Genomic DNA, 27,342 nt, shown 5'->3' with positions numbered 1-27,342 from the left:
TTTTGACTTGTTATATTACTCAATATATCCTTATGGTCAGGGTGAGACTGGGAATTCAAATTGGCCCTGGCCCTGGCTAAAAGCCAATTAAATTATGTAAGTGGCTGTACCATAGGCGCTCACACTTTTGCAACATGTGTCCAGCTGACAGCCTCACAATACCATACAGAATCTTCTGCACAAGTAGGAATAAAGGTACGTAGCAGACAGCATCGAGCACTGGTCCATGAGGCATTTACCTGGTTTAGCCAATGGCCAGTCCAAGCTTTCTTATAGTTTGGCCAATGAATAGACCTCATGTAAGAACAGGGATTTCAGTGTGTGCTATGTCTAATCTTACTCTTCATTAAGCAACCTTTTATGCATATAACCATAACTATAATAAATACAATGCATCTTCTGTCATGTAGTTCTTATGGATTTAAACAACAAGTTAAACGACAGTCAGCGACTGTGTAGCCTTTCTGCTTCTGATATTGAAAGATACAAAAGTCATGTTGATGCTTACATGAAGACAACAAATGCATGTGAGTATTGCCAGTATGAACCTTTTGTACACGTTTTAATGAGATTGGTTAAAGATTAGAGATTTAACATTAAGCTCAAAGATCCATAGGTGTAGATATCACTAGGAAACTAATACATACACCCTGCGTTCACAGAAACCTTCAGCTCCATTCCAGGGACACTGAAGGTAATAAGTATTGCAGATTTGTTCTGTAACTAAACACATGCATATGCTAACATGCAAACACACTCAAACACCATATACCTACACACACTATCGCCTTCCTCTGCCTCACACCACTAACCCCAGGCTCACAACATACATTGACACATTGATACATTGACACCCACCTACATACCGTATTGGCTCGATTATAGGCCGCACCCTAAACGTTTGGTGCTTTTGTAAAGAAACATTTTTCTTATTAAAAAAACCCACTTAGTGCTGCCACTCTGCCCACCCCAGATATGCTGCCACTCAGTCCCCCCCCAAGGTATGCTGCCACTCTGTCCCCCCCGAGATATGCTGCCACTCTGTCCCCCACGAGATATGCTGCCACTCTGTCCCCCACGAGATATGCTGCCACTCTGTCCCTCCCGAGACAGGGGCAGGCAGGGGGACATCTACGCAATACGCGTAGACAACTTCCAGTCCCGACACTTCTGCCGTGGGAAGTGGCGGCAAGGGAGGTTGTTAAAGCACGTCGCGCAGACGTTCACTGGCTGCTGCGATGCAAGCATAAACAACCTCCGCTGCCGGCACGTCTGCACAATCTCCCTTGCCGGCACCACCCCCGTGGGAAGGCCCGGCAAAGGATATTGTTAAAGCACATCGAGCAGACGTGCTGGCAGCGGAGGTTGTTTATGCACATCACCGCAGCCGGTGAACGTCTGCATTATGCGCTTAGACAATCTCCCGTGCCGTCACTCCCCCCGTGGGAAGTGCGGACAGGGGAGGCTGTCTGAGCATATCAGAGAGTAGGATGCAAGTCCCCTGCAGCGCTGCAGGGGATCTGTATCCTAACCCTGCTGCCTGCCCGGCGCCCAGAACTGCATGTCCCGGGTGTCGGCGATACGAATTGCGCAATCCTGCGCTAGACCCCGAATATAGGCAGCACCCCCACTTTAATGACTTATAGTGGGGGGGGCGTGGTTTGGATGGCGATTGAGTAAGACACGCAGTGCCGGAGCTCCTCCAACTCTCAGCTCTATTAGAACGTGCTGCACACCTTTTTGTGGAAGTCTATTCTTTAAAATTCTAACCACTAAAAACATGGGTTCACAGCCTGGATGGTTGATTATTTTCCTTTTCATATGTTTTTATTTAGGGACTATTACTGAACATCTCTGCAAAACAAGTTCAGATGGATTCTCAAATACAATAAAGTGGGTAAGTTATACAGGTAAACATACACAGTTATAGTACTAGCTTTTATAGGAAGATCCAGATAGCAGAATAATGCATACACATTTTTTCAAGTTAAGTTAACATAGATAGCATAGAATGTGTCAGTTCGCTCAATTTATTAAAACTTTCCTTAGTCTCTAGCCTTATCTTATATTTAGGATACCCTTATGCCTATTCCATGCATGCATAAACTACTTCACTCTATTAACATCTATCATTTTGGCTGAAAGACTATTCCATGTATCCACTACATTCTCATTAAATTAATATTTCCTGATATTACTTTTAAACATTTGCCCTTCTAATTTATGTCCTCTTGTTGTGGTAGTATTTCTTCTTTTAAATCAACTCTCCTCCTTTATCATGTTGATTCCCTTAAGTATTTAAATGTTTCTATCAAAAACCTCCTGTCATGTCTTTCTTCCAGGCTATATATATGTTAACCCCTTAACGACAATCCACGTACATGTACGGGGTTGCCGTGCAACGGGTTAACGACAATGCCCGTACATGTACGGGCTGCCGTTAAATAGCTGCATCGCCACGATCGCGGCGTTTTCGCCGCGATCGGCGGCTTTGCAGCATCCACGGAAGCCTCCCAAGTGAGGCTGACCGTGGATCCGGGGAGGGCAGCCCTTGGCAGCCCTCCCCGGAAGAAAAATGGCCGCCGCCGCACCGATCATGAAAGATCGCGGCGGCGCCCGGCTAAAACAGCTTAGGAAGCGATCTGAATCGCTTCCTAAGCATAAATGGTGTTACTGACATGCCTCGATATCGAGGCATATCAGCAACACTACCCCCCTACCCCGATCGCCTTGTGATTGCTCCGAGGAGCAACCACAAGTGCCATCCTGTGAATGACGTTGCCGTCATTCACAGGATGGCATCAACAATAGAAATGAGTTCATAGAGGGTCTATCCAGACCCTCTTGTGAACTCTCGAGCTCCTCCTGCAGGTTGAATGCAGGTACTGCATCCAACCATGCAAGGTCAATGGAGCCCAGCTCACTAATGAGTGATTAGTAAAAAAAAAAAAAAAAAAAAAAAATTAAAAAAAAATTAAAAAAAAAAATTAAAAAAAATAAAAATAATATGGTAACATATAAAAATCCCCACTGTCACCAAAAAAAAAAAAAAAAAAAAATTAATAAGCAAGTCCTAAAATTCTTTATCTTTACAAAAATTCCAGCATGGAAAGAGTTAAAATATTGGCATTACAAATGCCCATAGGGTGTCTCGTATTAAAAAATGCATGAGTGGATGGGATAAATTGAATTGGCCGGGTTCAAAGGTGTCCCAAATATGGGACATGGGGGCAGTAGGATCAGATGTCTGAATGGCCAAAAAATACACACCTCACAAAGGCGGCCTTTTACCTCCCAAATAACCCAACAAACCCATGCATGTGGGGTATCACTGCGCTCAGGAGATGTTACTGAACACATATTGGGGTGTTGTTTGACAGGGACATATACCAGGAGCGATAAATTTATACCTGAAGTACAACGTGTGTGAAAAAAATACAAAAAAAATTTACTACCATAAAGTTTCACAAAGGCTGGTGGTAAAATTAGTGCATGGAAAGGGTTAAATTACCAGCATGTGAAATACCTTGGGGTGTCTAGTTTTTAAAAATATATGACTTGATGGGGTAAATTGCATTGGCCGGCTTCAAAGATACCCGAAATGGCACATGGGGGGAAGAATTACCAGATTTGGAAAAAAAGGTTTTGAAATAGCAAAACGCTACCTGTACTTATTGCCCCATAACGTGCAGAAAAAAGCAAAAAAACATAAAAACATTGGGTATTTCTAAACTCAGGACAAATAGTAGAATCTATTTAGCAGGTTTTTTCATTCGTTTTTGCAGATGAGTAAAAGTTTTTTGTTTAAAAAGTGAGAAAAAGTAATTTTTTAACAAAAAATCCCCATATTTTATCATTTTTTTTATAGTAAATTAGATGATATGATAAAATTAATGGTATCTAAAGAAAGCCCTGTTTGTCCTGAAAAAAACAATATATAATATGTGTGGGAGCACGAAATGAGAAAGAAGAAAATCACAGCTAAACAGGAACACCGAAAAATGTTAAAATAGCCATTGTCCCACAATATACTACGAGTAATAACCCCTATTGTCCTTAAGGGGTTAAAATCCTTTAACCTGTCCTGGTACGTTTCATCCTGTAATCCATGAACCATTTTAGTAGTCTCCAGTACTGCGCATAATACTCCAAGTGAGGTCTCACCAGTGCTCTGTACAGCGGCATGAGCACTTCCCTCTTTCTACTGCTAATACCTCTCGCTATACAACCAAGCATTGTGCTAGCCATTCCTGCTGCTCTATTGCATTGTCTGCCTACCTTTTATTCCTATTAAATAATAGTTAGTGTTAATTAAAATGGGATACGAAGCTGTCTCATACATGCTAAATGCAACATTTATTATGTATGTTTCCTATTTAAATTGTGCCACTGATACGAGCCACACGTGTAGTAATGTAAACTAAACATCTATTCTTATGTGCAATGCAGAACTCTGAAAGTACCAATGGCTCTGTGTGGCTACTACTCCCTGATGAGATATGGATCTCCATACTTTCCAACCTGTCTCACAAAGACCTCTCAAATGCTGCTCAAGTATGTCAGAGATTTCGATATATCGCAAACGACAACAGCTTATGTGAGTATCCTTTAAAAGGAAACCCCTCTAGCTATAATGGCTAGGGTAGCTAAGGAGTGTTTTATTTACCCATACAATCTGGCAATTTGCCTGCCAGTGTGGACCTAATATGCATCCATTCTCTCAGGAGCATTGCAGGCAGGAGCACAGTGTAATGTTCTGCTTACTACAGGCAAAGCTGTGACTATGCTCATCCAGGACGTGCCCCTGCCAAAAAAGCAATGTACAATTCCTGCTGATGATTTCATGTGTGTCTGTGAGACATTGTAAAATAATGTATGAGCTCATGTAAAGTAATTTGGAATACCCATGAATGGATGTAAGATGCACATGCACATGTAATGAGAGCTATATGCTGGCTTATTCTCTGAGGTATGACCTCAAGGTGACCATGCAGTTCTAACAACATATACAATTATTAAATCTATGTGAGCTGTACTGACAATGAGAGGGTTAGTGTGTGTTAGTGTATGGTGTCAAACTGTGTGTAAATGTTTAGTGTAGTATGTGTGTGTTACTGTATGGCTTCAGAATGTATGTGTTACTGATTGGTGTTAGCTTGAGTGCTTGTCAGCATATGTGTGCATGCATCTATTACACTAACACGCACTCTAACACCATATAGTATGTGTTAGCACACCCCTTTTTGTAAGTGTTTTTAAAATACCAAAACAGTATTATGCATATATTAAAGTAGTAAATAAAATAATGAAAAATATAATATTTAAGCAAAATACATTGACATTTTAGATGATATAATGTTTAAAATAGGGTACATATTTATTGTGTGTAAACAGTCTTGGAATGATATATACTTCTACTGTATAAACATGTTTGCGGAACTGTTTGTTGCAGAAATTTGTACAGACTAACATTTAAAAGTGAAACAAACAATATGTTTTTTAAGTGTAAAATATACAGTAAAAAATGCACTGCCATATGCACCTGGTTGTTTCCCACAAATAAAGCTATTTTTATAACTGTATTTACTTAGCTCAGATGTTAAACATCACAAATGACACATAGAGATATTTATATGCAATGTTTTTGAATTCTAGCATGTGTTCTGTAGACATTTTGTAAATAATAAGGGACTAATGTGGGAATCTTCAGGAGTTGTGGTTTCAACTCATAGACATTGCTATGCATTTTGAAGAATTCACTCTTGTTAGTCTCTCCTGCAAAAACAGGACAGTGCAAAAAATCTTACCAATTTAACTATACATTATGAAGGTTCAGCTCAGCTAGGAAGAACTCACTTGGGTTGGTCCTACTGTATTTCATGCATAAAGAAGTCAGCTACAGTGGATATAAAAAGTCTACACACCCCTGTTAAAATGCCAGGTTCTTGTGATTTTAAAGAATGATAGATAAATCATGTCAGAATCTTTGAGGGGGGGGGGTCTCACAATAACCTGGTCTTATAACCATCTTATAACTGGGGCTGTGGCTGTGTTCAAACTCATGTTAAATAGAAGTCATTACACACATGCCATAATTTAAAGTGACTCTGATTAATCACTATTAAGTTCAGCTGTTCTATTAACGTTTTGGAATGGCTCAGCCAGAGCCCAGACCGGAATCCTATTGAACATGTGTGGGTGATCTGTGCACAAGATATGTCCTTGCAAAGAAGAGTGAGCGTACATTGCCAAAGACAAAGAAGAGTGGGCATATATTGCCACGTCAAGATGTGTCATGCTAATAGACTCCTACCCAAAACGACTGCTTGCTGTAATAAAATCAAAAGGGGCTTCAGCAAAGTATTAGTTTAAGGGTGTGCACACTTATGCAACCAGGTTATTGTGAGTTTATGTATTGATTTATTTTCAACTCAAAGATTTCAGCTTGTTTTGCAATTGAATTATTCACGTTATAGTGGAAAAAGTTCTGACATTATTTACCTTTGTCTCATACTTTAACATCACAAGAACCTGGCATTTTAACAGAGGGTGTGTAGACTTTTTATTTCCACTGTAATTGAAACTGCAACTCCAACCAGTATACCTTTTTCAAACTACCATATATCTGCACTTCTTTAGAAGTTGTCTTTAAAATGACAAAAGATCATAACTAAGACTCACCGGTGCAGCATCTCACACCAGATCCCCAAATTACAATGGAAGCAGTCATTTTGATTGAATGTTTATTCCTTAAATATTGGTTGGCTTGTCAGATTTAAAAAAAAAACATGATTTTTATTTATGGCTACCACTGAGCCAGTATTTTAACAGCGGGCCAGTAATAATATAGGGCCAATACTTACCATATGGAACTTTTACCAGAGTTGGTATAGTCTCCAGAAATGTCAGCAGCCATCATTTTTGCCCGTCTACACCTATAATCTTCTGCGGGTGGTAGTCATACTACAGTCAGCTTGATTGGAGCAGGATGATGGTCGGAAAACTGAAATTGTTTTTAATTCCAACCAACTTGGGTAGTGTCTGGTAGTATCAGTGCAGTGGTACAGGCAGATACCCCACTCTATATCTTTATCCATCTTTATTGCATTGGGAATTCAGTTGGAACGGTTATTTTTTTCTTTACTGCCAGTTTGAGGCAAATGTTCAAAAATTGTCATTTGGGGAAAAAGCTGTAGTAGGTCTGGTTCAACTTTTACAAATACCAGTGTATGAATAAATAAAAATACACTATGGCAACTAATTGAAATTATTTTTATGACTAAATAGTTTTAATGAAGTTGGAGATTCCATCATTAAAACAAATGAGGAAAACGGATAAACACTGACATCTGTGAGTACAGCACAGCAATAACTGTAGATTGCTTCTTATAGTGGCACAATACAACGTCAATATATACATAAAACATAATTATAATATTCATAATTTTCAGGTATGAAATAGCTATATATGAATACTGGATTAGATGGAGACGCTTGGACATCCCAAGCATATTGTCTAATAAACCTTCAGAGCAACTTGAAGACTCGAAGGGGTTTTTGAAAAAGTAGCTGGCATGAAATGAAATAATAAATGCATAAGCATAACATGGTCTATTAAAACACAGTCATCCTAAACATGATGGAAAATGCCTTCTTCTACCTCAATGAAACTATTAAAGATGCTCTGGGTGTTTCTGCCCAGAGCGTCCAAAGGCCAGTTATGTCATATGTGACACTGCGCTTATATGTCACTTGATATGATATGTATGCCATGATGTATGACACTTTTCAAGTTAATGGAGTTGATCACAAGGTATTTGAATAACTCTTAGAAGAATGGTTGATTGTATCACGTCACTGCAAAATCAGACTGTTGAAATCAGACAATTACTGAGCAGACCATAACAAAAAAAATGTTGCTAACATATTTCACATAGGAGAATGAAGCCATTGTACCAGTTCAAATGTGTCTGTAGTGTATTGCTACCTGAAAAAAGAGTTCACAAATCCGGATTTAAAATTCCAACTTTACATTTTTGTATTTCCACAATATATTTATTTTACTGGAACATTTAATAGTAATACCCTGATAGGATAATTATAAAATGTACTTACTCAAAGTATTCAAATCATCAGACTCAAGTAATTTTAATATGACCTATATTCAAATGTTAGAAGCAGGAATTCTTCCTTGTTTTATAGTAAAATAGCTCACAAAGTCGTGTGTGACCGGGCCTCTGGGAAGCTGGCATGGGCTCAAGTTAGTTCTGTTAGCATGGTGTTCCTCGAATGGCAAATTCCAGAACAAACATTAACACCTTGAACAAACAAGTCAGGTAATCAGAAGAATCAAAGGCCTGCGTCAGTATTGCAGATTGGCTGTTCTTTGCACAAAGTGTTTGTCTCTTGTAAAAGTAATACTGGTATTCTATGGCGAATCGCGCGTCTAGGTCAGGCTTGATAAATTCATAATGTTTATAAGGGTTGCATGGTGACCGAGCAGCCTGTCAGCAGCAAACAATAATGTCCTTTGGGTGGATTGAAAGGCAAACAATGAAAAAGAAGTCTAACATATTACGTTCTAAACTCAATGAGCCTGTACTGGAAGTTCCCCGATGTGTTTCATGACACATGTTAACATTCCCTTAGTAGGAATGCGTAGTCTCTGTTAAAACCATTGTCTGCTTAAAGTATATCATCATGCATATTAAGGAACATTTTGGCAGTGAAAGGTACATTACATCCTGTTAATCAAGAGCTTTCACGAAGAGTATGTATAGTATTGTTGTTTGTTAACTCATTAACTCGTTGACGTGTCTGGCAAGATTCCCAACATCAAGTAAACCTGTGTAGATGTTTGTTTTGTCAGAATATCTAAATTGCTCAGTGACCAAGGATGAGACAAAATCACAGGTTCTATGTTCAGATGGATTTATTTCTAATACAAAACATGCATATATGCGGTACCAATCAATGACAGATCATAGCAACTGGATGATGGAACTTGGATGTTATAGGCTCTTGATTGGAGGAAAAAGCTTAAACAGGATAGGTAGGGCAGAGCATAGAGGTGACTTACCAACAATATCATTTAGGGTGAATTTATAACCTTATATGGCAATCTCTACACTGATAGATGTATGTATGATTAAACACATGTTCTTTGCAGTAATGGTTCATGTATGCCTAATGAGGACATGTATATTGAACAAAGAAAACATAGATTTCTTTTACTCACTGTGGGTATTTTTTTACTGGGCCACCTAGCTGAACCTGCCCTTTTTGGCTTACTGTTACCACCTCTCCCCTGACTCATAGACATTTTTAGCAGTGGACCATTTTTATGAAGGTTAAATCTCCTGTCCAGAATACTGATTCATTTCTTAAATAATGCGTCCCCTACAGTGCAAAATGTATTTTATACAGTATACAGGAATACATGTACATCAGAACAGAAAAAAAAATTGACCTAGTACAAATATGCAGAACGTGATTATAACAGTAAAACTAGAGGAAGAGAGACATTGTATAGAAAACACCTAAATAAAGAGCTCTCTATATAACTCAGCATTGTGGCTTTGATTAATTGTTGCAGCTGCCATTAATAGATATGGCCAATTGAGTACATAAGCTAGGCTTGGTTGTAAAAAGAATTAAGTTTTATTTGAAATCTTTTTATTTTAGGGAAGCTTATCAACATTACAAATTGCCATTCTTTGAATAATGACTGCTTGGCGAATATAGGCCTCCATCAACCAGAGTCCTTGACACTGTACCGCTGCCATGATGATGCCCAAAAGATTACGGAAGGTGGTTTTGAAAAGCTGTTTCAGAACTGCAAGGACTCTCTCACGGTAAAGTCATTACACATTGCTTTTACTATTTTGTGTATGTAAAACATGTTTCTAGCCACAAAGATATTTAGTATATGCAATAGTTAGAAAAAATATATATTTTTTAAATATACAATTAATAAGTAAAATGAGTAAATTCGTCCAAGAGAAGATGGAATTGTTAGTCAACGGTAATATATTTTATTGGGACAAAAATAGAAAAAATATATTCAGGGGATTCTGAAGTAGAGAACTCTACTTTTTCTGTATTGGCCCAATAAAATTTATCATCTTTGACTAAAGACTAAATATAGTTTTACACTTGTTCTTGTTTAAAGAACAACCATGTGATTTTTTTTTTATAATTGACCTCTTAGTACAAATATTTTCAGGCTGATGGCAAGTTCACTTGTTAGCATGCCCCTGACCCAGACAGTTGCAAACAGCGTTCAGCGCACAAACCTAGCAGTTCTACCTGTCAGGAGGCAAGTAGCAGATGTCACATTGAAAGACAAAGAAAGCTAACACTGTTAACTTTACTGACCCCTGAGAAGAAAATAAACAAGTATCACTAACCCCTTGATCTAGTTATAGAACTTTCAATATATAGGAATCCTGTTATGGAAAAAGTGTATTAAGAGTAGTGACATACTTGCAACCATCAATAAGCAAAGCTTCTATGTAAAAGGGGTAAAAGGGGTAATATGAAAAGCTATGTATACAGTAAGCTGTTATACAGTAATTATGTTAAGACTGTTGCTGAGTCAGACACTGCAACAGTGAGCACTACATGCAGTTCTTGGGGGACAAAATAAATTTTATCTTCATGTCCTGCTCATTGCTCCTAGGTCTGACTGTACGATGGGCTTCTGCTACTCATGACTCTCTCTTCCCTAGTTTATAAAATGCATTTGTTACAGGCCAATTCTAAAGTCGTCGCATGAAACTCCTGAAGTGTACCACCAAACAAGTTACCTTTAGTTGCCATTTATGTTATAAAACTGGAGCATCAGCTTATTAGTGCCAGGGATTGAATACTCCTCTTTAGGTATAATCTATAGGTGCTGATCGAACATGTTGTTGAATTGTTTCATGCCAGTGGTGGGCACTGCCTTTAGTTGGATATTAGATGCATAAAGGTGTTACTACCATGTAATCAGTTGCATAGGACTCTACATTAACCGCTTTCTTTAGCTTTTGTGTATGTAAGAGGCAAGTGATGATTAAGTTATGCATGTATGTAATGCCCCATAAGCAGCAATGACTTCTACAAGCCTTGTAACGGACACTGCTGCCCGTGCATACCTGTAGAGAAGTTGACATGAAGGCATGTAAATATTATCATTGGTTGCCTTTTATAGCCGACAGGTGGCTGCCATTAGTTTCTCCCGGTCTATGAATTTTCTGGTCAGTGAAATACAGCCGTGCCTGAAAAAAAATACAGCTTTGATCTCAAACCTACCATTGTTTCCCTGGGTTTCTCTGCTGATCTGATTACCCATAAGGTTTCTTGAAGAAATAAAAAATCCAAGCTAAGTTCTACTGCTCATGTACTTAAACTTTTTTTCAGAGTAGTTAACATAAAATCAATTTGCATAAAGGGAATATTATCTATCCTTTTGCAGGATATTTAAATTCTAAGAGGATCGTAAATTCTCCATCAGAAAAACATAAAATTAAGGGTGACGCAAGTAGCTGCCTAGTCCGGTTCAGGATTGTATCTTGATTGGTTTCTTGACGATTGTCAGCCTCAGGTCACTGAATGAAAGCTAACACGTTAGTGTGCTGGATCATGGAAATGGAAGGGGTGTAGCAACTCCTCTGAATGTTAATGTTAATGGGAATTACCATATTTGCTCGATTATAAGACGACCCTGATTATAAGACGACCCCCCAAATCTGAATATTAATTTAGGAAAAAAAGAAAAAGCCTGAATATAAGACGACCCTATAGGAAAAAAGTTTTACCAGTAAATGTTAATTCATGTAAACTATTTTTTTTTTATAAAGCTATGATTGAGAAAAATATTTTGGTTTTATTTCCTTCTATTTTCCAACCTGCCCCCAAAGTTATGCACATCTGCCCCAGAAATGCCTTATACCCCCTATATGCCACTGTGCCCCATGATATGCCTTTTAACCCTATATGCCACTGTGCCCCATGTTATGCCTTTTGACCCCCTATGTGCCACTCTGCCTCCAGAAATGCCTAATACCCCTATATGTCACTCTGGCATTAAGGGGGTTAAAAGGCATATTATGGGGCAGAGTGGCATATAGGGAGGTTTAAGGCATTTCAAGAGGCAGAGTGGCGTATAGAGAGTTAAAAAGGCATTTCTGGAGGCAGAGTGGCATTAAGGGGGTTAAAAGGCATTTCATAGAACGCTCTGCCTCCAGAAATGCCTTATGCCCCCCATTTAACACATCCCCCACCCCCCACCCCCAAACTTACTGGTGCTTCTGACTCCCCTGTCATGCAGCCGGGGCACCGGTGCGGGGAACTCTGATCTCTGACAGCCGTGGAAGGTCTGCGCGATGGACGCAGACAACCCCCGCTGCTAGCCACACCTCCTTCCGGCTGCAGTGTAAGGCTGTATCTACACACTGCCCCGGCTACACACCGGGGACTGAAAAGTACCGGTAAGTGGGGCGGGGAACACACAGGAGGATCCAGGTCCCCTGCAGCTGCGGGGGATCTGGATCTTAGTCGTCTCATAGTCAGACCTATTTGAGGTATTTGTTAAGCTGCAAGTGCAGGTAAGTTGGTTAAATTGAAACTCGCTGTCTAACCTCATAGTGTAAAACTTGTTTGGGAGAAAAAGACACCCTACCATTTAGGGCCCATTCTTTGATGATCCGCACCCCCCATGAATTCTCATCTTTGGCCCATGGAAAAGGAACACCCATAAATTAAAAATGATAAAAAGCTGGCTGCCGCAAATGTGTTTTTTAAAAAATGGTAAACTGATTATAAAGTGTTAAAATGCATTCAAGTCAATGGGCCCCATTCAAGTGCTCACCCGTCTCCCAGCCTGCACAGGATGGTTAATATATGTGCTGGGGATCAAAAGATTTTAATGCAATTATTAATTTAAAAAAATCATATATATATATATATATATATATATATATATATATATTTTTTTTAACCTAATAAGGGTGGTTAATATATGTGCTGGGGGATCAAAAGATTTTAATGCAATTATTAATTGTTTTAAAAAAAAAATAAAAAAAATATATATATATATATATATATATATATATATATATATATATATATATATATATATATTTACCCTGATTAGGATGGTTAATATATGTGCTGGGGATCAAAAGATTTTAATGCAATTATTAATTAAAGAAAAAAACTCATATATATTTTTTTTTAACCTAATAGCTAATATTTTGTGAGTTTAAGGTGAGGGCAAAAGAGTTTTGATCCAGTTAATATGTCCTTGCCCAAAACTGAAAGCCACAAGCACTCACAGGCACTTGCAAACAACTTTTTTCAAGCGTTAGCATGTCACCTCAACTGAGTTTGGTCAGTTACATTAACCTTCAACAGAATACTCAAGTTCTCAAAGTACCTTAAAGTAAGAGCAGTACTGAATACAGCTTTGAAATATTTCATAATGAATCAGACTGAAATTTTGCAAACTCTATATGGAGCATTACTCCTTGTCGTACATACGTTTATTTGGCTAAGCACAGAACAGACGTCATCACTGTGTAAAACTAGACTATAAGAGCATGTCTTAGGCTAAGCACAGTAATTACAGCCTCGCCCATGACATATCCACTGAAGTTTGAAGAGCTTTCACGTGTTTGTTTACAAAAGAAAACCACATCCTGGAACCATACCTGGCAGCGTGTGAGATTATGCAGGTTATTACTGAGAAGCAAAAGATGTCACAATGCAGTTAGTTTGAAAGTAGACCTAAACTTTATAGAACTGTTCATCAAGCCAGTGAGTTTATTGTGTACGCTCTTTGTCTGCTACTGATCTTTTGATTTAAATATGATTACCTTATACTATCTAATGAATATGGCTATTCATATCATAATGATAAGAAATAATTGAACTACTAAAGAATTACTTGAGTTTAATTACATTCTAAATGCCAGAGCACCCCTTCTTATTTACTTCCCATTATTTGGTTAATAGGCCTATCATTTATGACTAGAATTGGAATAAAAATGAATTTTCAAAAGTATTGTTCTATTTTCTTTCTTTATATAAAATATATCTTCAGACAGCTGCATATTAGTCATTTCTAGCTGTGGTTCTTGGCCTAATCTACTAGACAAATGCCATGACTTCTTATTATTATATTGCCTGCGGTAAACAATAGAATGGCCCGGTCTTACTCATTCAGTTGGACGCTCTCACTGATGAAAGTCTATGGAGGAAAATATTTCATTGCATGCGCAGGACTTTATAAGCATTTACATGAGTAATCAAGGAGAAGCAAGGAAGTCATTCAAAACATCATATGACTTTCTGATGACCCTTTTCATTAATAGGAATGTGGAAACAACAAGAGGTCATCCATTTGGACTTGAATAAAGCAGCAAAATTGGTTCATTAGAGTAAGATGTAGAACTCACTGCTTGGCTATGTGATTTCTTTAAATCAAGTATATAGAGGGATATAATTGGCTATATTATAATTGGCTATTAGTTTAAGCTTATTTATCCAGCGAGAACATGATTGCCAATTTGGAGTCGAGAAGGGATGTTTTTCCTTTTTCAGGCACAATTGGAAATTGCTTCAATGTGGATTTTTATGCATAGTTCTGGATCACCAGCAAGATTGAACATGATTGACTTGTGTCTTTTTCAACCTAAATTACTGTGTTACAACAATAGCAAATACTAGTCTGGAAATGGGCGAGCTCAGTTCTTAGGAAATATAAATAAGGTTCAAGTGGTGCTCAACATATAATGGGTTACTCCGAATCACAATCAGCAGTGCACAGAAACAAGAGATAGATTGTCGGCACTCAGGAACCAGGCTTCATATATATATATATTTATATATATTGTCTGATCCATAATCCCATAAAATCATCTCAAAATAGTAGAAGAATATCAAAATGTAGAAAAATAGAAAAGTAGAAAAAATAATATACCGTATTTTCCGGCGTATAAGACGACTTTTTAACCCGTGAAAATCTAATCAAAAGTCGGGGGTCGTCTTATACGCCGGGTATACTTACTTACCGAGCCGGACCGGAATCTCTAGGGGAGGGACGAGCGGAGAAGCCGCCTCCCCTGGGCTGGTCTTCAGGGCCGCGCCGAGGTAGCTGCAAGATCGTGATCTCCCCAACTAGCCCTGATCAGCGGGCGCCCGATGAGCAGGGCTGGTTGGGGAGATCACGACCTCCCTCTAACTAGCCCAGCATTAGGGAGCTCGAGGTCTGGCACTTCAGACCTTGGCTTCCGTGCTCCCTAATCAGTAGGCGCTGGCTATTGATGCAGAGTGCGGGGATGACATCATGTCCCTGCGCTCGGCATCAATTGCCGGAGCGTAATGATGAGGGAGCAGTAGAGCAGAGGTCTGAAATGACAGACCTTGCGCTCCCACAACTGGATGGAAGACAGAAGATGAGAAAGGTAAGAGATGGGGAGAAAGGGGCAGTGTATGTCTCTATATGTCGGTGTGAGATGGTCAGTGTATGTGTATGGTCAGGTGTGTGTAAGAGCAGTGTAGGTATTTGTGTGTTTGTAAGCTGGTGTGTGTGTGTATATACTGTGTAATATATATATATATATATATATGTGTGTGTGTGTGTGTGTAAATGCAGGGGTGTGTGGTGAGGGCAGTGTATAAATGTGTATGTATGGACAGGCGTATGTTAGTATGTGTAGATATATATATATATATATATATATGTGTGTGTGTGTGGGCTGTGTATGTGTATGGACAGGTGTGTGTAAGGGCAGTGTATGTGTATATGTGTGTGTGTAAGCTGGTGTGTACGTGTATATGTATGTAAAGGAAGGGGTGTGTGAGGGCAGTGTATGTCTATACGTGTGTGTGTGTGTGGACAGGCATATGTTAGGGAGAGCTGACCCACCCAATCCAAGTAGGCTTTGTATACAACAACCAGCCAATCACTGGTAAGGTACATCGCTTGCCGTGATTGGCTGGTTGTTGTATACTTGGTAGAGGGGTAGTCTTATACGGCGAGTATAGCCCAAACTCTATATTTTAACTGGAAAAGTTGGGGGTCGTCTTATACGCCCAGTCGTCATATACGCCGGAAAATACGGTATGTAAATAATACTCATAGCAGACAGGGCATTATCAAGCGGAAGGTTTTAAGTAGAGCCCTACACGGGACTGTTTTCTTAATCCCGCTCCTGCTCGCTCCCGCTGAATTTCTGACCATTACCACCTGCTCCCGCAACGTGTGTGTTCTATTCCCGCCCGCTCCCCCACTATGTGTCCAATCCTGCCCGCTCCCACAACATATGTGTCCAATCCTGCCCGCTCCCACAAACATCATTCACAAACATTCATTAATTTATTGATATAATCATTCATTCCCTCATTCACAGATACTCATTCATTCCCTCAATCACGCATACTCGTTCATACAAACTCCCTCACCCCCTTACCTGAACTGCAGATTTCCCGTGCACTCCCGCAAGGCTGCCTTTACGTTGCTCGCACACAGCATCTACTGCAGGTACTGCTGCACCTACAACTACACATTAAACTACCTCAATTCTTAATCATTATTAGACTAATAATATAATAATGATATAAGACTAAGAATAATAATAACAACATTATGTACACATTTATGGCTACATTATTGAAGTGACTGAGATTTTTTATTTAATCTTATTGAGGGTGCTTTAATCTAACCAGACACATGTTGGTTTTGATGTATACTCAATGGATGTTGGGCTGTGATTACGTTGAATATTTTACTAGTTTGTATGAGTTTAGTGTGCAGCTGCATTTTTTTAAACGTCTTGTTTTCGGACGGGTCCTTCAACCAAACTGATGGTTCATGTGTTTACATATGTGTTTTATTTTCCCAGGAGTTAAAGATAACAAACTGCAGTGGCCCAAGCTTTGAAGGTGATACAATATTGTTTAATTCTAGTAAATACTGCAACAAGCTGACTGCAGTGGACATTAGCTGGACTTCAGCCAGTGACAAAGGTGTGATTGCTCTAGTTGACTCATCTGCTAAGTAAGTACTTTTGGAAGATCCATATAACTAAACTGCTACATACTGCAACGTGTTTTATGGGAAATGATCCCAGTATAAGTCCCAAATGGTTTTTGAAAACCGGATTCCCTGTGAATCAATGCCAGCCAACACAGCCTAAAAAATAGCTCTTGCTGTATTCAACAACAGAAGAGCTACAGTACTTTTTAGCTACCCTGATCCATAAAGAAAGGATACTGACTCCAATCAAAATTCCCCTCTGAACAAAACAGCAAACTTAAGACCATCTTTAAATTTAAATTAGCACTCACTGTAGAAGTTATTCCGCCCAGAACTCTAGAAAGGGAACCAGGAGCATCAGGTATGGACAGGTAAGTACGGTTATCGAGTCTGAAGGCAAAGTCTATATGATAGCCAGAGGTCTGGATCACAGTGTGATCAGTGCAGGGGAGTTCAGAGGCAAGAGAGTGAAAAACATTGTTTCTCCCTCTTCCCATGAATGGAAAAAAGTGTTATTTTTTAATAAAGTATAAATAAAGAACAAAAAATAAATAATGTCTTGAGCACAATGATGTCACTGGCAGGGCGCCATGGTAGCAGGGGCGCCTGCCCGGGACTTAACTTAAAACATCGGGTTTTTTTTAAAACTTTATTTAACATTATTCATGTTAAATAAAGTTTAAAAAAAAACCAAAAAAAAACCGATGCTTTAATCTAAATCCCGGGCAGGTTCTCAACAACCGCTCGGCGCCCCTTACTCTCCGTGACTCCGTCGCGATGCCGGCATCTCATGTTGAGCGCCGGACTATTCCGGCGCTCAACATGAAATGCCGGCACCGCGGCAGAGCGAGAAGACGGATGCCTCCCGCTCTCACCGCAGGACTCCGGCAACAAGGTAATTGAGGGGGTGTGTAGTTTGAAGGGGCAGAGGGGGTGTGTGTAGTTTGAAGGGGCAGAAGGGGGGGTGTAGTTTGAAGGGGCAGAGGGGGGGTGTGTAGTTTGAAGGGGCAGGGGGGTACATATATACATAAGATCTTAAAGGGATCTCTATCCATATTCCACTAAAGGCAACCCTTAGCAAACCACTGAGGCAAATGTCTTGCTTTTCTTTGAAAAAGTGAAGATACCACCAGCTAGAATAATCTTTATCTGATCGTAATATTTCTTGCCAAATTACATATAATTAATAAGTAGTATTCTACTTAGCTTTAACGCAATTTTGTCATTTTAAACTCCATGGCACATCCAGCTTTAGTAAATGGTCTTTTTTTTTTCTTTGTTGCAGCTTAAAATCTCTGTCTGTGAATGGCTGTAAAATCACTGACTGTGCAATTACTTCATTAGTGAAAAAACATGCAAAAAGGTAGGTATTATCTAAAAGGATAACATTATCCTTTATGCTCTTTGCGTTTTACTTTTTAACAAAACAAACACAAGAACAAACCGGCAATGCAGATTGGCAGATCGGGTGCTGTACTGTGAGGCTACTTGCTGGATATGCCTGGACACATGCTACGCGTGCATAACAACACAATAGATACCCAGCCGGTAGCCGTATTAATGTTTTCTGGTGGCCGCTGGCCTTAAAGTACCGCCCTGTCATCGCCAGTCCAGTCCTGCTCAATCCTACTAATAGCTGAATGAGTGTGTCATAGTGTAACACACCAATAAGATGAATAGTGATATGTGAGTATACTGTAGTAAATATTTGTGGATTAGTTTGTACAGTATATATAAAATCATTTGACTGAAAATGTATTCATTCACATAACATGAATTCACATAAATAACATCACTTCACTTTTTGCAATTCCTCCCATACCCCCTCTTTAGGCCTACAAACATTGGCAGTTATAGATGAACAATAAAAGTACTACTGGCCAGTACTGAAGTTATTAAAACTGCGCTTACTCCATTAAACAGTGCTTGTTTTCTCTGTGCTTATGTACTACACTATGACACATACAGCGCCCTCCACAAATACCGACACCACTGGTAATTATGAGCAAAGAAGGCGGTGAAAATTTTTCTTTATTATTTAACCTTTTGATATTTTCTTCAAACAATACAAAAAAAAACCATTTGCAAACACAACCCAGGTTTATCCCAAAATAAATAAAAATTGGTAAGTATATGCGTGCCACAATTATTGGCACTTTTGTGGTCCATACGCTGTGCTACCTCTCTTTGCCAAGATAAGAACTCTGAATCGTCTCCTATTATGTCTGAGGTTGGAGAATACATAGCAAGGGATCTGAGATGATTCATCCATACAGAATCTCTCCAGATCCTTCCAATTTCAAGGTCAACACTGGTGGACTCTCCTCTTCAGTTCACCACAAAGGTTTTCTATGGGGTTCAAGTCAGGGGACTGGGATGGCTGTGGTAGGACTTTGCTTTTGCGGTCAGCAAAGCATTTTTTGTTCATTTTGATGTATGTTTTGGATCATTGTCCTGCTGGAAGATCCAACCATAGCCCATTTTAAGCTTTCAGGCAGTCAGGTGTTCATTTCATATTCATATTTCATTCCTAACAAAATGTCCACGTCCTCTGGCAGAAAAACAGGCTCAAAACATTGAAGAGCCACCATCATATTTAACCGTGGGCTTGTGACGTTACAGGCGAACTTCCACTTTAAATGGCCATTGGAGTGGAACTAAAAACCTCCATTTGTCTAAATAAGCATAGGGATTTTGGCATAGTGCGATTTCTATGAGAGCAGATTTCTTTGTGTATTGGGTGCCAATATTTGTGGAAGGCACTGTACCTTGTAATGCTGCACAGTGAGTAGCAAAGGAAGAATTTTGAGTAGGCACTAGAAATAACAAATAAGAGGGACACCTCTTTATTCTACCATCACTGTGTGGCCACTATGGATGTAGGGTGGTTTAAAGTTTATTTAGCTAATCTCTTGTCCAGGAAGACCATAGTTTCAGCACATATGGTACACAACCGTTTCTCAAGCCATTAGACTTCTACTTGCTAGTTGGTCCTTGGGCCTTTCCAATGCCAACATGAATTCATTCATGTAAAAAGTCGACATTTCGACCCCTTATTCTCCTTTGAATATGACAGAAAGGATTCCATTTCACTTTAAATTACAGGTTTCATGTAATGGAAAACGTTTTTTTAAGAATGCCCATTTAAGAGTAATAAGAGTACTAGAAAATGGAGTGTTCTTATTTGTGTACTAACAATATAATTCACTAATATTGTAAAAATATAAACTCTACCATTTTACCCATTATTTTCTGTTTACTTCTTCAACTAATGGATGCATTGATTGCTTTTTTTGTTTGATGTATTTGGCCATAACATCAGTATTCATCCCATACTTCATACTTTGATTAGAAGTATGTCTGACTCATTGCTCTTTGTTTAAAGCTATTTCTCTCCGGAGCATAATAGGTCTGACTTAGAAAAACACACAATTATACTAGACATTTCATATTCACAAATATTAAAAGATATAGGAAGGTTTACGAATTCACAATATTATTTGTAAAAAGGTACCATAATAATGTAATTTACTATTTGAGGTCAAATCATCAGAGCATAGCATCATCAGAATAATTCAGAAAGTACTTTAACATTTCAAGTGCCAAATACTTTGGGGCACTCCAGCACTCCAAACATTAAGGTCAACAGATCTATACCATATGACCAAAAGTATGTGGACACCCCTTAAACTTGTCTTTAAAAGGTCATAGAATGAAAGCTTTTCCACAAGTCAGTTCATTAAATGTCTGCTCTTCCAGATCTGCCCCAGTTCATTGTGCTATTATTGAGTAACAACAGCTCAGCCTCGAAGCGATAGACCATGCATGCTCACAGAGTGGGGTCGCTGTGTGCTAAAGCTCGTAGCACTGTAAAGTTTGGTAGAGGAGGGGAAATGATCTGGGGGTGTTTCTCAGGGTTTATACTAGGCCTCCTAGTTCCATTGAAGAGTAATGTTAATAGAACAGTATTCAAAGACATTTTTAGACAACTATATGCTTCCAACTCTGGACCAGTTTGGGGAAGGTCCTTTCCTGTTCCAGCATGACTGTGCCTCTGTGCACAAAGCAAAGTCCATAAAGACTTGGTTTGACAAGTTTAGTGTGAAGGAACTTAAGTGACCTGCACAGAACCCTGGCCTTGACCCCATGGAAAACCTTTGTGATAAAATGGAACACTGATTGTGAGTCATACCTTCTCTTCCAACATGAGCGCCTGACAAATGTCACTCCAAAATGATGTGTAAAACCTTCCCAGAAGAATAGAGGCAGTTATAGCAGCACATGAGAGGCAACTCCATATTAATGCCCATGGTTGTGGAATGGGGAATACGACAAGCTCATATAGGTGTGATGGTCAGGTGTTCACATACTTGTGATCATATAGCGTATATCAAGGCTGTTTGATTTACCTTTCAGATGTTTTGGTTCGTAGATTAATTAGAGTTTGATGGAGAAACCCAATGTTGGTTACCATGCCATATTGACACTAGGAGAAAATGGCGTTGACTACTTTTAATTTTATGTAACCAACTACATAATAATAATAATAATAATAATAATAATAATAATAATAGCAATGTGTATACCAAATTCCATTAGGGGGAAATAAAGACAATGGGAATGGTTTTAAGGGAGATGAGCTCAACTGCCTACTGAGAGCTGTGGCACACTAATGAGGCACATCACCCAATAGAGCAACTAAATAAGCAGCCCAGGGAGCCCTAGATCTGCTGACAGAATATGTCACTGCTTAGGAAGGATATATAATTAAACAGTAGTAAAGGGTGTACATGGTAGTATATATAAAGATGGGGTGTATTGCAGAGACATTTTGAGTCGAATGCCCAGGCTACAATACAATAAAGCACGGGGCTGGTTGGGGAGATCAGTGACTCAAATTCTATAAGTACAATGGAATTTTCTCACATTATCCTTCAGTTTCCCACCCTCTGTCAATCTTGCTCCCTAGTTCTAGTTCTTAAAAATGCTCTTAACTTAGACTTGACTTATCAAGTCCCCCCTCCCTTGTTTTTAAGGTGTATATATTGTAGGGGACAGCTCACGCATGGGTTTCAAACGTAACAGCGTGTTTATTTAGATGTTGTAGTCACTGAGCACCTTGTAAACAAAACAAACTATAAGCCTGTCCGGCTCTAACTAAACAGCAGGATACCTCTCTAGCAGCCTAAGGTCTGGCGCAAAGCAAAGTAACAAGTTTTGCATGGGGTAAAGCTTCATACCTGGTGGGCTGCAGCGCTGGCTGTAGCTGCTCCTTCATTCAGTTTCTCCTCCCCCTGCAAACCTAACAGCCCTCTCTTTTAAGGCTTCCTCCCCAGTAACGAGCTTAGGAAGCCTCACCTGAGAGCACCTGGGTTTGCTACCATGCCTGGCTGAGGTAACCAGGTGAGATAGATATATATCCCATCAACCACTCTCCCATACACTTTACCACAATATTAAGGTTTCCAAGTCTTTCCTTGCATATTTTGTTAATAAAATCACTTACCATTTAAGTGGCTCTTCTTTAAATTCTCTCTAAATGATTTGTCTTTTTAAGTCACGGTCTCCATACATGGACACAGATCTTACTGCCTTAGTCATTTTAAAAAAACACACACAGTTCCTTCTAATTAATTATTTGCTCAAAATAAACTGGGAAAACATTAGCTGCCGATTCTGATATGAGTGCATTTATAGAATGAAAATGAAAAAGGGTAATGCTATGAACACAAACAAATGCCAACAAGCACAGTATTTTCTGAAATTAAAAGGACATTCTTTCTGCAAACAGAACCCAGATGTTTTTTCATAAGCCAGTTATCTGAAATATAGCAAATATTGACAAAGTACAATACAAAATATCTTGCGTTCTTCACTAGAACATTTCTTTTTCATGACTTACGATACTTCTTTTCCTTTGCAGCCTCGTTAAATTAGAAGTGTTTGGATGCCATGCTCTCAGTGCAAGGTGCATATGTGCTGTGGCTACTGAATGCACATTTCTGGAGAACCTGAACATTGGTAGGGTACCAAAAATCACCGATGCATGTCTGGCAAAGATAGCGTCCAACCTTCACAAACTGACAACACTTAATGTGACCGGTCTAAATGTGGTAGGTGTTTCACCGTTACAGCTATGAGACTTAATCTATCACTATACACTTGCACACTTTGCACACTCTTGCTTATCTAGGGTGGAAAATTATAAATCAATGATATGCAGCCGGCACTTGAAATTGGTATTTGCCCACTTTGAGAGCAAGATTAATAAAACTGATTCAAGCTGATAAATGTCTCCTTCAGTATCTAAAGTTGAAATAGTATTACAGAGGAAGAAAATAGCTAGTGACGGGTTTATGCTATTTGGTGTGTTTGAAACAGTGCAATACAGTTCATTACATATGTCTTGTCATTCCTCAAGATAGTTTATTTCTTTAAATTAGTTAGGTTGTAGATATATGTGCAATATTTGTAGCTCTATAAAGTACTAACATATACTTTTTTTGTAGGTAAGAGATCGCCCAGTGCACTATATTGTAAAACAATGTCCAAAGCTTGAGAACCTGACGCTGAGCTCATGTTGTCAAGTAACAGATGTAAGCTTGGTGGAAATTAGTACTTACCTACAATCAATCAAGTAAGTGTTTGTAATAAGACCAATGTTTAAAGAGGACATGATATTTAAACATTGTAGATCATTTTGTCCCTTTCATAGCATTATCAAACCGTTCCATAATAATATTAACCACTACAATGTGAAGAACGTCACCTGTATATGATGACACATGAAGGGACATTAGTGGAATGGAGAGACACCACAATTACTTTCTCCTCACTGCCAAAACAATAGGTTGCTTCTCCTAACCTATACTGTTGGACCTCTCTTCAACCATGAGAAGGCTCCCTCCTGGCTCAACTCCTGACCCCTGACTGTAACTTCAACATCCCCTCTGGAACTTGTCCCCCTCTCACTTAATCTAATGTTCTCCCTCTATTGTAGTAGAGCTACAGAATCTGATGGTGCTCCATAAATGCTACAAAATATAATGTAACGTATGGTAGGTGGGTCTCTTGACAAAAAAGTACAGTGATCAGTCAATTCACATGATGCTGCAGGGTAACTAACTCATATATTCACTAATATTCTGCATATATATATGCAAGTCCATGCAACCTTAGCATTTCTTGTATACTGTTAACCCCCTCTACCCTATTGGGCAGGAGGTAAAGGGAAAAGAAGAAGGACAGATGGGCTTGGTGCCTCACCAAAGAGTTCTTTTTACTGTAACCACTCATCGCGATGGGTATATGTGTGCTCTATGCCCGCAAGAATGTTTTATTTTATTGTAACCTACACATCCCATTGCATGGGATGGGGCTTGATGGGGTACATGATGGACTGTGTGCCTCCCATAAATGTATTTATTATGTTTTAACTCGCCATTCTACTGAGCATGTGATTGGAGGTAAGTGGCGGGGGGGAATAGGTGGAATCGATACTTTCCAGAGGGTTGTCTAATTTCACTGTACCCCACCACACACCCTGTTTTTTTTACATTTACTTAATTAATAGTTTTCAGGGATATTAGATGGCAGGTCATTTCTATGCAAGATAATTGCAATAACACGGAATGCAGAACCTAGCAAGGCAGGAGTCCTACTCCATTAAAACCCAAATATACTAGTGGTTTAGAGTGGATTTATGGATATTTGTTTTATATCAAGTTTGTGCATGCTGATTTTCACTTGCAGAGGCTGTGAATATTTGAAAGCTTCAAGTTTATGATGATATGCTGGAATAATTGGAGCACATATCTGTCCATATTGACCAATTTCAAATTATTCTTCTCAGCAGCATTAATTAAATTCTGTTTGTAAGCTACAGTTCACAACTTATTTTCATCTAAATTTTTACCCTATAGATATCTTGATGTAAGTGGCTGTAAAAAGGTGACAGATATAGGAATCCAAGCACTGGCAAGAAGTTGTCGTCAGATTTGCTACTTGGATCTCAGTTCAACAGGGACAGGGAAAAGAGGGTTAGTATTCTTTTCCTAATCCAGATTGTATTTAGTTTATTTATTTTCAGACATCTAAGATGTGTTTTTTTCCATAGGTGACTATCTTTTCAGCTAGACATTTAAACCTCAAAAATGACACATCTTTAGGGGAATGTCCTGCTCTCTACCAGGCATGGCAGCAGATGCCTATCCTATTCTCTGCCAATTTGCTTTGCAACTAACTAAAATCAGAGACTGTGTATCTTAGGCCACATCATTTATTAATAATATAATAATAATAACATAATCATAATTGTGAACCATAATATCCCTGCAGGGTCTTATCCAGGGGCGTAACTAGAAACCACCGGGCCCTGGTGTGAAAAATTGCCCAGAGCCCCCCAACTTCAACAGCTGGTCTGTGCCATCATTGCCCCCTCACAACTTGCATGTGCCTTCTTTGCCCCTTGCTCCCTTCCAACATACAACATATGTAAACACACTTACACAAATTACACACACTTACTCATACTCACTAACACACACTCCATCTCACCCCACTTACACAATTACACATCCATGCTCACACACACAAGTACACATACATGATCACACACACAAGTGCACACACATATACATATATCCACCTCTCGCCCCTGCTTACCTCTCACTGCTCCTGCAGCTTTCCCTCTGGCTGCTTGCGCACAGTGTGCGGGCAGCCTCTGTTTCACCACAGGGTCATGTGACCCTGATACGTTCCTGTCTCCCCGTGCCGGTTCAAAATAATTTAGAAAGGGCACGTCCGACCTGTATTCATGCTCACACACACAATTACACATCCATGCTCACATTCAAAATTACACATCCATGCTCACACACTTAGACATTAATGTTCCCATACATACAAACCAAAATCCAACATATATACCCCCTCCCTCCTGCAGTGGTTCAGGTCGGAAGGGCTCTTTTTAAACTATTTTGAACCGGTACGAGGTGACAGGAATAAGTGGTTGCATAGGTCTCCCCGGACCCCCCAGAACCACGGGCCCGGTCATTGTGACCCCTGTAGTTACGCCACTTAACTTGCCAATATATATATATATATATATATATATATATATATATATAGATATAGATATAGATATATATATCTACAATCATCTAACAGTGTTATCAAAATGTGCCAAGACAGAATGTTCTATTTTGTTACAGAATTAAGAATAAAGTCAATTGATGAAACTTTCTTTGGTTAGGTATGAGGTTAAATCTTCACCCCACAACTCTGTCAGGAGATTGCATGTCCTCCAATTCAAAGACAGTAAATCTCTTAATGGATGTTCCTATCCTGCACTAATGAGATATAACAAGATTGAAAGCTGGATGTAGGTGGAACTCTCTGGCACGTCAATTAGCTATATTCGTAATGCTATGTACAAAGTAGTAGAAGATTGAAATGTTATGTATTTAAACTATTTCATCTTATTTTTTGTGTATAGTTCCATCTTAGATGCTTGATTGACAACATGAATGTACAACTGTGAATGTAATTTGTAATTTTGATCGAAGATAAAGCATTTACATGAAACAGAATACTGTTTTAAGATAAAACATGGCAAGATATTATCTTGCCTTTTTCTGATGCTGCAGTTGTGGTGTTTTAATGTTTATGACAGAATATGTTTTGTTTCTTATTAATGGATTACAGCTTGGAAAACAAGCAAATGTCTCCAGACAAGGAGGACATGTACGTCAGAGGATTCTGGGAGTAGTTGCTAGCAGGTTTAATGAGGAAGCTCTCGTTTTGTGGTTGCTTTATAATTTCAGATTCGAAGAGCCCACTAATTAAAACAAACAGTCATTAGATACCCAACCTAAGAGCTTTTCAGAACATTTTCAATTTGCATTCATCAATTCCACTATATTAAGATTCTAGAGTGTGTTAGAAGAGCTGTCATGGTAACATCATTGACCATACATCCCATCTTGTTTACATGTTAAATCAACATGCTGTAAAAGTTCTGATTTTTCACGTCATCGCCACTTCCGTCCCTGCTCATTGGGGTTGGCCTTTAAAAAAAAAAAAAGTAAAAAGACGTCTGTAGGATGAAACTGCAACTGTCCCGCTAACCCTTACATTAGTGAAAGAGAAACCTCCTAATAGGATAAAGAAAAGCACTTGTGAACAGAATAGATTTTCTGTCAGTCAATTCTCGTCACACTTTAAACCTAAGAAAAATATTATGATAACTAAACAACTATCATCTGCAATGCCAACTACCAATGGCGTAACTACAGGGGGCGACCCCTATGACCACTTGT

The 27,342-nt window shown here is 39.0% G+C and overlaps 1 protein-coding gene across 1 annotated transcript in view; it reads left to right on the top strand.

The window, feature by feature from the left end:
• Positions 1-439: 439 nt before the first annotated feature.
• Positions 440-27,342, top strand: part of LOC128497178 (F-box/LRR-repeat protein 7-like) — a 28,791-nt gene continuing 1,888 nt past the window's right edge. The window contains exons 1-9 of the mRNA XM_053467114.1: positions 440-527; positions 1,836-1,897; positions 4,450-4,597; positions 9,685-9,854; positions 16,890-17,044; positions 18,309-18,386; positions 22,947-23,136; positions 23,533-23,660; positions 24,946-25,062. Of these exons, the coding sequence (XP_053323089.1) occupies positions 509-527; positions 1,836-1,897; positions 4,450-4,597; positions 9,685-9,854; positions 16,890-17,044; positions 18,309-18,386; positions 22,947-23,136; positions 23,533-23,660; positions 24,946-25,062 (1,067 nt within the window). The 5' untranslated portion in view covers positions 440-508. The remainder of the gene's footprint in view (positions 528-1,835; positions 1,898-4,449; positions 4,598-9,684; positions 9,855-16,889; positions 17,045-18,308; positions 18,387-22,946; positions 23,137-23,532; positions 23,661-24,945; positions 25,063-27,342) is intronic.

Source organism: Spea bombifrons, chromosome 1 (assembly GCF_027358695.1).
Source record: "Spea bombifrons isolate aSpeBom1 chromosome 1, aSpeBom1.2.pri, whole genome shotgun sequence".
NCBI classification, from domain to species: Eukaryota; Metazoa; Chordata; class Amphibia; order Anura; family Pelobatidae; genus Spea; species Spea bombifrons.
Note: the sequence above shows the minus strand (reverse complement) of the source record. Positions and strands in the feature narration are given on the sequence as shown.